Source organism: Pygoscelis adeliae, unplaced genomic scaffold (genome assembly GCF_000699105.1).
Source record: "Pygoscelis adeliae isolate BGI_AS28 unplaced genomic scaffold, ASM69910v1 Scaffold24, whole genome shotgun sequence".
Lineage (NCBI taxonomy): Eukaryota > Metazoa > Chordata > Aves > Sphenisciformes > Spheniscidae > Pygoscelis > Pygoscelis adeliae.
In genome coordinates, this window is record NW_008824806.1 from 693,737 (window position 1) to 710,129 (window position 16,393).

The 16,393-nt window shown below is 40.9% G+C and overlaps 1 protein-coding gene across 1 annotated transcript in view; it reads right to left on the reverse strand.

Annotated features, from left to right (window-relative positions):
• Window positions 1-2,959: 2,959 nt before the first annotated feature.
• The window catches only part of MET (MET proto-oncogene, receptor tyrosine kinase), a 71,813-nt gene continuing 58,379 nt past the window's right edge, over window positions 2,960-16,393 (reverse strand). Inside the window, exons 14-20 of the mRNA XM_009324057.1 lie at window positions 14,206-14,436; window positions 11,720-11,800; window positions 10,934-11,115; window positions 9,236-9,345; window positions 6,535-6,700; window positions 5,494-5,630; window positions 2,960-5,338 (exon numbers count right to left, since the gene is read on the reverse strand). Coding sequence (XP_009322332.1) covers window positions 5,128-5,338; window positions 5,494-5,630; window positions 6,535-6,700; window positions 9,236-9,345; window positions 10,934-11,115; window positions 11,720-11,800; window positions 14,206-14,436 — 1,118 coding nt within the window. The 3' untranslated portion in view covers window positions 2,960-5,127. The remainder of the gene's footprint in view (window positions 5,339-5,493; window positions 5,631-6,534; window positions 6,701-9,235; window positions 9,346-10,933; window positions 11,116-11,719; window positions 11,801-14,205; window positions 14,437-16,393) is intronic.

A 16,393-nucleotide genomic window follows, 5' to 3' on the forward strand; every position in this document is an offset into this window, starting at 1 on the left:
ACCTCCTAACGGCGCCAGGCTGTGGCAAAGTACTTACTACTGAAATAGAAAGGCGCATGGAAATCAGATTAAATAAATCACCCTTCTTTGGTGTTCTACCTTGGACCGTGCAAAGAAAATCCTGTCAAGCCCGACCTACGGTTTCTTGCTGTGTCCACTTAAATCCCTAACTACAGCCATACTCCTTTGTTGAACTCGGGAGCCTCGTAAGGCTGCAGACCCTGAAGGTCAGTCTGCTGCCCTGAGGTGTCCTGTGCCAACTCCAGACCCGGGGAGGAAGGGATGAGGTGACAGCAGGGGGAAAAGAAACGTGCCTCTCCTCCTCCCTCTAGCCCCAAATAAACTAACAACTGAAAAACGAAAAGCCCGGCATGGTCTGCATGTCAGGGTCTCCCGTTTAAGCCTGATTTGGCTGGACTGCACGTGATTGCCGTTCAGCCGGGAGGGTCTCCCTGGGCTGACCCCGGCAGGGATTTACCCGCGGCTGAGGGTCTCTGCCCAGGCGTGGTGTGTTGTAAGGAGGCTGCCGGCTCTGGAAAGGCGAGCGCCAAAGTTAATAGTAACACCAGCCAAGAAGCAGCGTTCCTTACAAAACAGAAACCTTTTCTCTCTGTCCCCCAGGAGGCCGTGGAGTGGCTACAAGTGCTTGACCTTAATCAGAAAAAGTCTTTTGGCATCCTCATTGGAAGTGATTACACCTTGAGCATTAGCAGGTGGATGGGGATTTCAAAAGGCAAATTTGGGTTTAATGTCAGAGCACACAGTTCCAGGGTGAGAGGCTGATCTCCTCCAGGCTGGTGTCTGCTGAGTCAATCAAGTTGTTCTGAATTCTCCCTGCTGTCTGTGAGATCACAATTTCTTGTAAATGTTTTTACTGATCGGTCTGGCAAAATCCTAAGATTTCCTGTGTCTTTTTTTGATGCTTTGAATACTCAGTTCATGACCTATTTGTTAAAATAATGGAAATTGGAATTTCTCAAGAATAGATGTTTTGTTTAGTGAGTAAAAAACCCATTAGGATTTGTATTTCATTTATCTGCTATGACCTTTTCCTGTGATATAGTGTTATGGCTGAATTCCAGAAATGAAGTTTCTGAAGGGAGAGTTTCATGTTTAGGTTTAAAATTACTTTGATGCCCTTTTGCAGTTTCTCACCTGTACTGCTTCTGCCACTGTAACAAGAACTGCAACGTACCTTCCCTCTTCATTTATTTACATAAGGCATGTAGGTCCATTCTTCATGGTTGAATTTAACACCAGAGACAGAAAACTAGCAACGTGCAAAGCCATAGCAACCCAATGGTACAGTCTACCATTTTTCCTTGATTTTAGAAACCTTTAATGTTGTTGGATGTATGAAACATCTTCCTTAATATAGGTAAATTATTTAAAAGGGTTGAATTAATAGTGCACTAAAAAAAGTTTGTGTGAAATCAACAGGAAAATTTCTGTGGGGTGAGAATATCCCTCCCTATTTTTTTAATCTCTTGGCTTTTGTGTAGGATGTCTCTTATGCAACGTTTTGACCACGGGCCACGTCCACTGTTAATATTCCTGTGGGGCCAAGGCTGCCGGCGTAAGTCATCTGAAGATCTGCTGCAGGGTGTACCTGCTATAAACAAAGTTACTAGGATGAAAAGCTGAGCATGGGAAGCTTGTGATTCTGTTGACCCTTTCAAAAAAGCAATATATAGCACCCCTTAGAAATCATGAGAAGTAATCAGAGGAATGTGTTACAAATCTGGCATTTAAGTTCAGACCATCATTTGGCTGTATGTTATGCTGGTTTAGACTTGAAGACCCTGGTATTAATAGCGGACTGTGGTAAAACCTTGGAGATTTTTTACTGACTTTTCAGGGGAATCCTGAAAATGTATTGGAAAATAAATTAGATGTAAATAATTAGAATAAAAAACGTCAGACCTTTTAGCTGGATTGGGCTTGTGACACAACAGAAGAATGTTTTCATCCTTAGCTGCTATTTTCAATGCCATTTTCCCCCAAAATACGCTTTGAGTGGAAACTGAGCATATGCATGTTCTGTTAAGAAGTAAATGTGTCTGGAGAAAATGTGTTTTGATGTTGGTTTGCTTGGTATTTTGAAATTACAAGAGCATATAAATGCTCTTTTTAATCAGCTGAGACTTTGTGCATTGAAATATTTCTGAGCGAGTTAAGTATAAAATGTCCCCCTGAGGTAAGCTGCTGGAGAAATGAGCTTATAGTGTCGTCTGGCTTGAGTGGCACAGGACAGTGCATGTTGCAATGTTTGGGGGGTACCCGCTTAAAATACGCTTCACAGAAGTGAACTTGTGAATTCGGTGGGAGGCATCTGATGTGACTGGGAAGAAATGTGTGGGAGAAGAGCGGGACTGGCTCCTGTTCCCCCAGAACCAAGACCCCTGGGGACTGCAGTGCCTTCTCTCTTCAGGTGTCACAGGTACAAAGCACCTCGCAGAGCTGAAACGCGTGATGGATGACCGTGAGGGACATAGGTTCAGGTGCTTGAAGTTTCTTGTGGATCATGACTGATTACGGAGCTTGGATGCTAAAGGCAAGTGCTGGCATCCTTGTTGGCTGATCGGCTACCCTTTACGATGCCCAAATCCTGAGCTTCAAATGTCACCCCCAACTCTAAGTGCCTGAAGAATTTTAAGGCTCTGCATGGGTGCAGGCTGTGGTTAGGCCAGAGACTTCCTATTCAAATAGACTATGCTATAGTTGTTCACGGCAAATACTCTGCGCCTTTCTTTGATCTATTAATGGGTCGGAGGCAGATGAACTGCGTGTTTGATTTATTGGTGCACTCTCCGTATTTTTACGTTTCTGAGTTGTTTCCTCTCTCTCACACAGTTCCACGCGTTGCTCTTCCCATGTTAGGCAGAAAAAGCATACAGACTTTTATCAGCTTAACAGTCACATGTTAACAGTAATTACAGCACTCGGAGCGTAAAGTATGACAATAATTCATTTTAATAACATGTTTATTAGGTCATAACAACAACTATAAACATAAGTACCATTCAGCTCTTTTGCAGATATATGAACTTACTGACATCAAATCTTTTTCAGAATCACGTATTCTTACAGGTGTCCCAGACACAACATTAACTTTATTAAGCAAAAGTTCATAAATAGTAAAAATGTCCTCTGTTTCACATTGCAGCATTCCTCAAGCACATATGTACAAGTTTTGGAGTATCTTCTCCAAATCTGTGTGTCATAAACTTCCTTAGCTGTTTTAACAACCATAGAGATGATTGATTATTTTTTTTTTTTTTTTTTGCCTGCAGCAAAGACTTTTGTCCTTGAGCAATCTACAATTAGCATTGCTCTCAGCAGACATGAAAGTTTGTTTCTGAAATGAAAGTGGTGATGAAACACAATACAATATTATCTGCTCATAGTTTGTCTACACACTCTGCCCTCATTATAAATCTTTCAGGTATAACACTGTCTCCCAAGAACAATATGTCTCCCTTATATCAGTTCTTTTTCTGCACTACCTCTCTTTGAAGATCTTAAAATGCTTGGCTTGCAGCAACGGAGATATTATACTTAGGGTGGAGTGTGTTTACAGTCAGTTCTTTTCCTTTTTAATATTTACACAGATTTTTTTTTAAGGTTGCTACAATTTATGAATCATGTACGTTGACATACATTTTCTGAAATGTTCACAGTGCAGTATTTGTGGCCTAACCAAACTTTGTAAATGTCATTAAAAATAAACTTTTTTTTTAATATAAAAATAGAATACTTTATGTGTTTACACCAACAAACCCAGTTCTAGCCTATACTAAACAAGCTATACAGTAGTATGCACAGAATTCCACAGGAACAGAAATGACATGTGATGCTTGCCCTAAAGCTATAGTACTCTTCTCTAATGAATGAAAGTTTTATTTACTATCTCTTTTAAAAATTTTTTTTCTGGTCATAATTTGGGAATAAAAGTAGGTATCCTAATTCACTGGGTTGTGTAATCCAAGAAGAGGCTCGGGGAGCCTAAAGCTGTTTCTTCTTTTGATCGGTCTTCTCAGCTCTTTAGGGCTGGCACGAAGAAGTTATTGCTATGGCAGTGTCTTTTTAGGTCAGGGCTGGCTGCAACGCCTCCGCTCTTTACTCACCTTTGGCGGCAGCTCCACCCAAGGGTAAGTGGCAGAGCTTCAGCTACTTGCTGTGTGACTCACCAGACAGCAGCTCCATAAGGTTGCCAGCCTGCCTGTCTCCTCTTCCTCTAGAATAATGCAGCCCATATTACTACATCCCAGGAATTAGCCTGGCATTTAATATGGATGCCCTCAAGTTTTTATTCTCAGAGAGTGGTTAATTCTTTATTGAAAGAAATGGAGGCTTTGCATTTTTCAGCAAGAGATCTGTCGATATAGGCTGTTACTCGAAGAAGTGGTTGAACGTTGGAATAAAGTTGACACTAGGAATGTTTTAAGCTAGATGATTTTCCCTTCATTTTATGTACCGTCTGACTACACCAGAGGACTGGCAAGGCTGACATACTTATTTCACTGCACGCCCTTTTTTGATGTTGATTTCTGTTAAGACATTTACCTTGAGGCTGGCTCTCCTGGCTGTCTGTGTTCTAAGAAACCTTGTTGATATAGTGCAAAAATCCAAAGTTTGGACTGTGCGGGAGGAAAATACATTTTAAACTCTTGTAACTCTCATTGTTTGTCTTAGCCTTTTGGGTGAAAATCATTTCTGCACTGCTCATTATCTTAAAGTACATGCAACAGTAACAGTCCTTCCAGCCGTACTGATCGGTATTCTACTTTCTCCTTCATGGCATTAATGATGAATCTTTGTTCTTGGGTCTGAGCACACATTAATAAGAGCTAGCGAGAACTAGCTCTGGATGGCAGCACAAAACATTTCCATTTGGTAAATTGATGCAGTTGTCCAAATACTTGGAAATTACCGTGATGGTTTATAGAATCCCATAGCCTTAAACAATATGATATCTTGTCCTTGTACTAGTGCAACTTGGGCAACAACATAAACATGTGCAACAGTGTTCTCACAAAGACCGGGCAGTAAAAACTAGTGGACAAAACGTTTTGCTTTTTGTTCATACAACTGAGAATGAATTTTCCTCTATTTCAGACATACCCATCATGTGTCAACATCCATGTCTGTGTTGTCTTGTGATGATAGAAGAGAAGGATAGGGAGCAATGCACTTCACGTTGACATAAGTAGCATTGACATGAACGTAGTGTTCCCCAATAAAAGTGGAGAAGATTGTTGATATTTTTGAAACAAGTTCAGAAAATGCTGGACGCATCTCAGGTTTTGGATGCCAGCACTTCAGCATGACTTCATACCTGCCATTCAAAGAAAAGAAGTGTTCAATTATGAAATCAGGTAAAAAGGAAAAAAAGCCCTCCTCTTTCCTCCTACAGTCTCACTTACTATAATATCAGAATGATATTATAGCATTTGCAGCATTTGCAGAAGGCTTTGCAAACTATTTACTTACAGTGGGTCGGGACAGTATTCAGGTTGTAGCAGCCTTCGTCCTTGTAATAAGTAAACAGTTATATCAAAAGAATTTACATCAGGATAAGGTGGTGCCCCTCTTGTCATAAGTTCCCATAACAACACACCAAAGGACCACTAAGAAAACAAAGAAATAAATAATAAGTGATAGGGTTGGAGGGCTCCACATTCCAGTTTTAGAAGATGGTTTGACAGATTTAAGCATTCAAATGCATGGATTTTCCCTTTGAAAAGTTATTTTACTGCATTCAGCTTTCTTTTAAGTGGGTTAATAAATGCTGTAGGGACTTGAGGAGCCACTTAAATTAGAGCCAGAGAAACTCAGCTAAGTAAATGAAAGAAAATAAAAGCCTATAGGCCTGCTACTTAGCTGGTATAAATTTGCAGACCTCTTTTGAGGTTAATGGAGCTCTGCCAATTTACATGAGCTGATGATCTGACTAACCCTGTGTAAATACATACTGAAGAGAATATACGTGGTGAAAATTCTATGCATCACAGGCTAATTTGAATCTGGATTGAAATGAGAGCTAAAATACAAAGTGATCCAGCCACCTAATGACTTCATCTTATAATTTTTTCTTCATAAATGGTCAGGTAATACTTGAGATTGCTGTAGGCAGTCAGTAAGTATTTATAAAGCAAACAAAGTCTTTCTGAGAACTACTAAATTTTACAAGTGTCAAAGTTAACCTGTTTTGTCAAGCTTTCCAGAGCCCCTCCTATAGCAGGGTTCAGCTCCGACTTGGCTTCTTGGAATGTCTTAGTTTCCCTTGGAGTGGGATTAAACTCCTAATACTTTCCTGAGCAGTAACAGATAATCAGGTCAACATCTTGTTGCTTTGTGTTTGGGACAAATACCCTTTCTGGATGTAGGAACAGTCTCTTATTCTTATGTGAACTAAAGTTAGATTCAAATATAAGTTTTGGTTTGGAGTTAGTCCATTCATTAAATACTAGAGAGATGCCTCAGGCAATATAAGAGAAATTAATAGGTGATACAAATATGTTTGTACATTACCACATCTGACTTTGTTGTGAACTTCTGAGTTTGTAAACTTTCTAAAGCCATCCATTTCACTGGCAGTTTAGCTCCTGTTTTATTGTGCACACTGTAGTATTCTTTATCATAGACATCTCTAGCAAGACCAAAATCAGCAACCTTGACAGTGAATTTTTCATCCAACCTAGAGAAATGACAAAAAGTATTATCTGCAGCTGAGCAGGCGAGATTTACAGTGATGGTGGATTATAATGAGTGACTTGCATTTTTGAGACGGTGACTTTGGAAGGCGGTACTTTATCTTGGATCTATTAACTAATGTAACAGTGAAACAAAAAGTGCAGCAAAATATATTTGACACCCATTTAACATGGTGAATGAACTCAGGAAATTACTGATATTGTTTTGATAATATAATTTGAATTACAGTTCTTTTAAAACAATTGCTCTGTATAAAAAGATTTTTGCTAATAGCCTGTACATCCTGATTGAGTGCTACATCATTTCTTCCACAGCTGTTTCTTCTTCTGTATCCTAAGAAACCTCTCATTTTTATTTCCAAGTCAAGGCATCACCTTTCCTATTCACTCTCAATTTTGTTTAAGGAAGGACCCGTCATTACCTCAGTGACTGCCCATATATAATAATGTAGTCGTGTAACTAAGGATGCGTTTGGTGTCTGTACTGGGGAAGAATGGTGGCATAAGGAAAGTTCTGCCAGGGTTACAGCTCAGCCATACCAGAAGATCTCCCTAGCTTTGCTCCTCCTAAGCTTGGTGTTTGTCTTGATAAGCAGTATCATTGTCAGAAAACAGAGCATGGGTGTTGGCATGCTTAAGCCTGTCCTTCATCATATGTGCAGACCCAGCCACAGCAGCAAACACCTGCTTCTGGGCTTCTTTACAGAATCACACAATCACAGAATGGGTGAGGTTGGAAGGGACCTCTGAAGATCATCTAGTTCGCCACCACCTCCCCCACTCAAAGCAGGGTCAGCTACTGCAGGCTGCCCAGGACCACGATCAGTTGGGTTTTGAATATCTGCAAGGATGGAGACTCCACAACCTCTCTGGGCAACCTGTACCAGTGTTCAGTCATCTTTACAAGAAAAGGGTTTCTTCCTATGTTTAAATGCAATTTTCTCTATTTCAATTTGTGCCCACTGCCTCTTGGCCTGTCCCTGTCCCTGGGCACCACTAAGAAGAATCTGGCTTCATCTTCTTTAGTTCACCGTATCAGGTATTTATACACATGGATAAGATCCCTCTGAGCCTTCTCCAGGCTAAACAATCCCGTCTCTCAGCCACGTGGCATTTCCCTCCCTTGAATTTATGAGGTTTCTGCCTGGACAACTCTCTGAATGGCACACAACCATCTGCTGTATTTACTGATGTAATAACTAAATCAATACCAATGAAGGGAGTAGGAGGGAACTTTGATGGGTCAACAGGGGACAGTTTATGCCACAGCAGCTTCCTGCACCTCTTCTGGGATAGTGGAATAGAGTCAAGAGTCCATGGGGACTGTATTTGCATCCTGGTTTCCTTTCTGATGGGCATCGCCATTGTGGCAGGGGCTGTGCTTCTGAGTGCTGGATTACACATGGCCACTGGGGAATGTGGGTCTTCAATCCAACATCTTTCTCTCACGTGGCAGTGGCTCTCCAGGCTCTGAAGTGCTGAGCCATGTGGAAGTACAAATGCAGCCATTCAGTTGGCAACGTGAGACATCCTGGTAGCTGTTCCCTCCTCACTCAAGGAAGAGACAGTAGACCAGATGGAATGTCCTGTTGCCACTATTTGGACTTTGATTAGATGAACCAGGACTTCTATCCAGTAACCCAATTCCTTTCTTCTTAGGAAGCCTGAAAATCACGTTCTTGTGGCTTTTTTCCTCCCTTAAAAAAACGGCAGCTGTAAAAAAATGTTCTTTTTCAGAGGCTGTTCAGCCGCACGAGTGTGCACTCTTTGAAAAAGGATAAGAAATCTGATGTCACAGGTGAATCACCTTTTTGCAGCCAGAATTCCAGATTACGACATGCTAAAAATAAACTCTAATGTTTAATCCTGTACCTTGTTAGTTCACAACATAGGTGATGAATCAGCATAATAGTATCGGCAACTCCTGTATCAGTTAGTCTGTGTGTGAACTGAACTGTCTGGCTACTCAGACGCTAGTAAGATTCTTTGCATGCTCTGATTTTTTTAATGTTAATTTGTGTGCACAAGTGAGCCAAAGTAAGCTCATACTCATGTAATGAAAGATTACTGTCAATAAGTCTCACTGGTGTTTCTTTGTGTTCCTGTTTTTCTCACAAAGTTCCCCTGTGTTCCTCTCCCTCTTGCTAGGTGCGGCAGCAGAGACGTGCTGCTTCTGAAGAGGTTGGGTGGAAGCACAGCAAGTTGAGACAACAGCAGTTTAACTTCCCTTAGGAGATGCCTTTTAAACTCTCTAACCAATGATTTTGCGAGACTACACTTTCACCTCAGCTTTTCTCATTTCCCACACTCAAAAAAAGCTTATGTGTAAGAAGTGAGCCCTTAGCAAGCTGAGTAGCTCATCAGTATGCAAGACAAACATCAGTATAGTTATGGAACAATGAAAAAAACACCCTATTTTGACTAAGAAAGGAAAATCCTGGAAAATTTCATTTATCTCATCTCACTGTCTTACACAGAAGAGTGTGATAACATGGCTGGAATTAGATGTTGGTACTTACATACAGTTTCTTGCTGCCAAGTCTCTATGGACAAACTTTTTGCTTGCAAGGTATTTCATCCCTTTTGCGACCTGAAGGCCAAATCCAATTAAGTCTTTTACTGTTGGGTTCTGTAAAATACAAACATTTGTGATACAATGAATGCAGAAGCCCAAGGAGCAGACGGTTGTTTTTTTGCTGTGACTTTCAGTTTTTGACACACCTATCTTGCCATCAGAATGATCAAGGCAGGTCGGTGCTCGTAATAAAACTGGCATAAGCTTAGGTCAGGTTCTTACCTCCTGTGAGGAAACACACTTTAAGAAATCAACAAAACTGACAGACTCCAGAAGAGTGGAGTTTGCAGCATAAGCAGCATGACCTGGGCTGGGAAGTGGAACAGTACGCTGAAACCTCAACATCACAGCTGGTACACAAAATTCAAATTTCTGAACTTAGAGTAATAGCATGTAACTCAGTAGAAGGTGCTAACTATGAACTTGGAGCTCATCAGCTGGAAATGACCAAGAAAGGAGAGAGTCCTATTTGGGGCAAAATAGGTGCAAGCTTATTATCAGTATGATGCCATGGAAAAGGCAAACGAGACCTTAGCAGTTACCAGAGGAAGATTTTCCACAAAGTGGTAACTCTTTCTGCTGGTCTACAAGGTAAGACCTTACTGAAAATGTTTAAATATATAAATAAATATAAACATAAACCTGTAATTCTTTTATCCAACAGCACGACTTGTTATGTAATAGTATGGTCCGACAGATTTTTGTGGTGTTGACATTGCTCCATATAATTTTCTTCTGTGGAACAGTCCTGTTCAGCTGTGGTCATTATTCTATTTATTTCAGGAAGGACCACGGCACTATTCACAGACAAGGTCCCTGCTGCTTGTAGAATGAAACAAGCTCAAAAGGGAGGAGGTCTCTTCCTCAGAAAGCTTAACTTTCCCCAACAATTTGTCAAGATGCATTTTTTTTTAAATTTTACTGGCTATTGATGATTGCCATAGAGGCAGGGGTGAAATCCCATTGGCTCAGGAGTCGCTTTATGTTGTCCTAGCACTGTGATGTGGGTGAAATATTGCAGCATAAAGTGGGCTTACATTACCTGAGGCAAGACCTGTGGTCTCATACTTGACAGAAAGCAGTGAGGAACGCTTGAGAAATCTGCAGTCTTTCAATGAAAATGGGGAAAATCTCTGATAAGAGAGTACTCAGAGTTTGTATAACAATTGCTGTTTGTCTTTCTTAAGATAAGAAGAAAAAACATCGATAATAACAGGACTGTGACACTCTCTAGCTGGACGTGAAGATCCCTTACCTAGGAGTTGGAAGAGCAGATGGTGACGACTGGCACAGCTGTGCTGAAGCCAACAGAGATATGCCAGTTTAAACCAGCAGATGGTTGGGCCCCTTGACTTCGATCTCATAAACACATTTGTTTATAAAGAGGCTTATGGATGGGAAATGAGAAATACTGCTGATAATTTCTGGGAAACATTCTAGAGAGGAATTTGAGGGGGAAGGGAAGGAGTGGCAGCGCTGTGGTCGGGCTCGGTGCCAGCCTAGTCAAGTGCTAAAGGTTAAGGTGTAGTAATAGCAGCAAGTTATAGACGTAATGTAATTACCAGAGCTTATAACCTGTGGTGGTGGAGCAGGGCGTGGCTAGACTTGCATTACCGTTTGGTAGACCTCACCATGTACTTACATGAGTCTCATTCCTAATGAAGTTTCGAAGATCTCCGTGTTTCATGTATGGAAGAACAACTAAGGGGGATCCTTCATTGGGCAAACAGATTCCCAAGAGTGACAGAACATTGGGATGAGTGAAATCTTTCATGATTATTCCTTCTTTCAGAAACTGAGCTACTTCTTCCAGGTCTGTAATCCCTGAGAAATCCAGTAATAAAATGAATTAATTAAAAAAAACCCCAAACAAACTACAGTTTATTTCTGTACAGCATGTCATTGCACAACAAAGTGATAATGAGAAGCTACAAACATGCTCCCCACCTCCCACATTACAACTAGGTTATGTGCGTCGGTTTTCTTACAATGACCAAATACAGTTTGTTAGTGATTTTAATTCCGTTTCTCCTTTTCTTACTATGAATTATTTAGAATTGAATAACAACACTTGAATAAAGCCTTTAATAAATATTATAGTGTCTTCCTGTTTTTCCAGCAGCTTTGCCTGCTCTTTAGCAATTTAACTTCCAAAAACAAATCTTCGCTAGTCAGTAGAATAAAAAATGACACTGCCTTTCCCTCATTTTCCTCTGTCCTTTTCTTTGTAGAGGAAATAGATGGGCATTTCATTTGATGCACAAATATATACCAATGCCTCGTGGTAATCTAAAGTCACTGGAACTGCTCCAGAGATAAATCTGATCCAGCTGCAACTAAGAAGCTTTATTTGTGAAAGTACACTTCACTGTAATTAATTAGTTCACCCCAGTTATCCTTGGAATTATGTATTAAACATGTAACTCACTATTCAGTGACTTCACAGCACAATGAATTTTCCTGCCATCGTTATCCAGCAGTGTCCCATGGTACACACACCCAAAATGTCCTGTGAGAAAAATGAGCAAGATTAGCTTTAATAAGTAAAATTAGCTTTCTGGTATTTTCCACTGGGTAGCAATTATGCTTTAAGAAAGTGATCACACTCCATTTCTGTCCAATTCCCAACACTTGTAATGTATACTTCATAACTAACACATAAAACTATCATTACATAAAACCATTATTACATAAAATGAAAACTCTATTTGCAGCATAATTGATATTTCTTGACCTAGATGGAGAGCATAAGTAATGACAAGGCTGGCGCCACAACTGCTTCATATTCTTGTAATGACTATGCACACAAAAACCATGTCAGCCCATTCCCACCATGCTTTCTTGTCAGATATATGCCAAAGGAAGGCACTGGAAGGCACAAGAGAGCAGTTAGAAGGAGCTGACATAACCACTGGATCGGTGGTTCTCAGTGGTCTGTAAGCCCATGCTAAGTGGTCCACTGGATTATACAGCCTTGATGCTTCTTCAGTGGAAAGGTGTATAAGGAGGGTCACTGTGGGCTTACAGTCTCTCAGGTCTTGCTATTCCAAGGAAAATGCTGAGTGTTAAAAGTGGTGTGTTGGCCATGAACGGTTTGGGAGTCGTTCTACCGATCACAGACTGACCACATCACTAGGCGGCAGTCTGTGGTCTCTGCTATGGCCTCGTTCCTAGTGCAAAATATCACTAAAAGATGATGAGTGAAATTTGCCTTCTTGCAGATGGTCTAAGCAGTGAAATAAACTGCCAGGGATGCAGAAATCCTTCCTGATCCTGGGCTTTCCTGTGAAGCAAATGGGGTAGCCTGCAGAGCAGGGAAACCTACTATGAGAAGTCAAATTGACCTGTTTGGGACACACAGAGAACTCTGAGCTCCAGGCACGTGCATTAATTTATCCAAATCAAATTATGTACATGTAATGGTGGCTTTCCTTCGCAGATGTACTATTTGCTAGACACTTTTAAAATATTAATATTTGCAGTTAGAAAGCAAAATAGGTTTTTTGTCAAGTGTGAGTTCTGCAGAGAACAAGACTATCTGATTAATTCTACTAGGTTCCAGTCATAAGCACTGGTGAGAGCCCAGTTGGCTTTGATTTTGTCTTGGGGTAAAATTAATACAAAATTTGTTTTACAAAAGCAACTAAAATCCCATCGGACCACAGATTGTTTGGAGCCTGGGCACAAATCCTAAAGCTTGGATTGGGTGTGTCTGAAATATTTTTGGGTTTGGCCCATTTCTAGTTACAGAGGAGAAAATTAAAAAAGGTTAATTATATCAGTGTCATTCCAGATATTTTTCAACATTTAAAAAATGGGAAATTAGTTGGCCTTTTCTGAAATAAGAAAGAAAAGAAAAAGGCCCACCCTTGCTTTGGGGATGAAGAAGTGTAATACGTGGAAGGGAAACACACTGACTGACTGTTTGATTTGTAGCTATTTTCCTGCAGAAGAGGCATTAGGAATATCATTTATAGCCAAATTTTTATCAGTACTCTGATACTTAACAAGAGACCTCTCATGCATGATCTGCAGAAGCACTGAAAATCCAGTTTCTACTTGGGTTACTAATAGGTACTCAATAGTACACAGTTCAATAAAGGCCCCTAACAGAAATACTGGCTTGGCCTATGAAAGAAGGAGGGAACCCGCTTATGGAGATGTAGAGGAATAGGACTGATGGGAGAAATTCAGAAAAATAGGTGACTTGCTTTATCAGGGACAAAAATAAGGGGAAGTGAATCAGGAGCTACGCATTACTGCAGCTGGGATGAGAGAGGAATCGGGGGGAACAGAGAGCCTTTGGCAGGAGGAAACAAACAGCGAATTCCTCAGAGCTGGGGGAAACTTGCGGAGGAAAAAGGGGTATGTGCATTTCACCTGGCCCATGGGGACTTTTACTGAATGCACTAGTGACTGCAGGACTTTTCAGTGTGGTGTAGCCATCTTGCCAGCTCTCAGGCTCCGTGTTTAAGGTCGCTGGTGCCCCCGCCTCAGCATCCCCTGCCATTTAGGCGTGTGCCTTTAGGCTCGTGCAATGTTCTGCGGCAGCCTCACTCCTGCACCGCAGCCTCATGGACCAGAAGCCCTGGCTGGGCTTTACTGTAGCCTGGAAAAGGGTGAGTGAGGCAGCTGAGGGGGAACCAGCAAGTCTCTGAGTTCAAAGGAGCCCCATTAATTGGCAGACTCCTTCCTCCCTCTGGTGTCTTCTCCAACTGATCAAATGCACAACGCTTCATCTGACTTCAAAGGAGAGCCCCTTGGTTCTCCCCTTGATTTGGTGCGTGGGATGTGGTGCTGTAAGAGGTAAAAAGCTTGAAAAACCTCCGTGCAGACACCTTATTCAGAATGGTTTATAATGAATGGGTGTGCAAAAAGAACAGCAGTTTGCAAGGTAAGAGTCGTGGTACCCACCTCTTCCTATTACTTCGCTGAAGTGCACAATCAGGCTGTCAGCACCAATAACCACATGCTGCACTTCTTTGACCAAGTCGGGGTTTAAGGCACTGATGTCAATGTGGACATTAGTTTGGAGAAGTGGACTGGCTAAATCTGAGTCCCCGCTGGACAGAATTGGGGAGAGGTCAGAGTGAGGATACTGGGCAGGCCTGCACGATCCATTCTGAGACATGCTTGGAAACTGGTCTGCAAGATGAACAGAAACCGTTATAATCCTTTCAGACTTCTCCTTGGAAAATGAAGAGCTTTATTTCATTAGTGAGCAAGGGTTTGAGTTTATCAGTTTGGAAGTGGCTTGGCTTTGCAGAAGTTTTGGTCACAAAGGGAAAATGAAAATATGCATTGCTAATCTGCCAAACTCCAGGAAAACCGTGTCACTAGAAACTTATGCTTGTCTCAGCTCTACTTTTACAAAAGTAAATGGCAAAACTTCCACTTTTCTGTGGGGATGGAATGAAGCCTTGTCACTTCTTGCCATGTGTAGGTTATAGCATTTCTAGTAATTGGTAGTAACGAGAGTAAAATGGAAAAATGACAGCGATATGGGAGGAGGAAGTAGTGAACAATTAAAAACATGAAACTTTTTATTATTGGCATGTTCTAATTTGGTAGGGAACTTTACATTTCATGAAGGTTTCCAAACTGCTGGTGACTGGCTGTATTTATCCAATGGTAAATATTCAACCAGGGAAATGCCTAGAGGTGATTCATATCCTGTAACTGCTGAAGATAATACAGTTGGTGCTACTCATGAAAATAACATGAGCCAGCTGATTTAAAATAGCAGAAAATAAAATGTTTCAGTCAAGCAAGGAGTATTTGTTTGAGAAAATTATTTTTGTCAACAGCATGTTGTTCAGGTATTTTAAATTGCTTTTATTTAAAAGATTATTTTCTAGCATTTTGTGTAATAGAATCAAGGAACTAAGTTTAATTTACACCGATTTCAGTCTAGAATGATTCCAGTGGAATGAGTGAGCAGAATTTAGCCCAGGGTCAAAAAGAAAAAAAGGGAATAAATTTAAAAACAGAAATTATCAAATATTTTATCACAAAGAGTAAAAGGTTATTGTACAGACATGCCGTATATATTTATGTATAAAACCTGGGAAGTTTTCATAGAGGGCTGTTATCACTCTAGGTGCTGAGAAAAACTCAGTGCTGCTCTATCTAGAAGCAAAAATACACATTTATGTCACAAGGGCAAATATCTATTTAATAATCACGGTAAAATACTCTAGCCATGGCTGCAAAATAATTTTTACAGCTGCTACATGTAAATCTGCATGTTTCCTAATGTTCCTGTCATTTTATTCTTTGACAGTAATTGACGTGAACATTCCTACAGGAACATTAAGGGAATGCACCTCCTTCTTGGGTGCGCTCTCTGCTGTGCTTTGCCAGTGCACCGCGGCCCCAGGACCACTGCAGATTTACCTTCCACCAAGGATCTTTGCACAGATCCTTGTCTCATGTACCACTTTCCCTTCTAACCAGTGGCACAGGCTTTCCTTTTCCTTTGGGAATCTTTCAATCAAGAAACTTCCTGTGCGAGCTGGCGGCAGCAATTAAAGAATCATAAAGGAAGCTGGGAACGGGCCTGGCTCTCAAACAGCTCCGCGACTGGAGATTACAAAGGTGGAATAAGGATTTGGAGTGATTTCTATTGAGTTGCATACGGCAGCACCTGAAATAGTACAAGACTATGTCTATACCAAGACTAAAAAATATCTGTGATATCTCAAATATCATAATATGGTAACTCCTAATAGTTAAAGACTCTTTAATGGTAATCACAGAACATGGTCTCCACACGTCTTAAAGGACATGTTCAGCCTAAAGTGGTATGATAAGTGCAGCAGAGTGCTCTTCTGGAGAATACCCGCTCTGAAATGGTGTTATAAGGCACAAAAATGTATTCAGCATAGCGTTATTCTTCCCTCATGCCCACAGGCCTGAAAATGAACAGCATGTTTTCTGAGACTGGTATCTCAGCAAACATGGACCTCCACTCAATTTGTCACAGTTTTCACATCCCTTTAGCTTAATTTTTAAAATCAACATTTCTGCGTCATACAATGTGCCATTTTATAGGAGGGGCGGGAACAGACAAAAGAATATCAGTTTACAAAACTCCATGTCC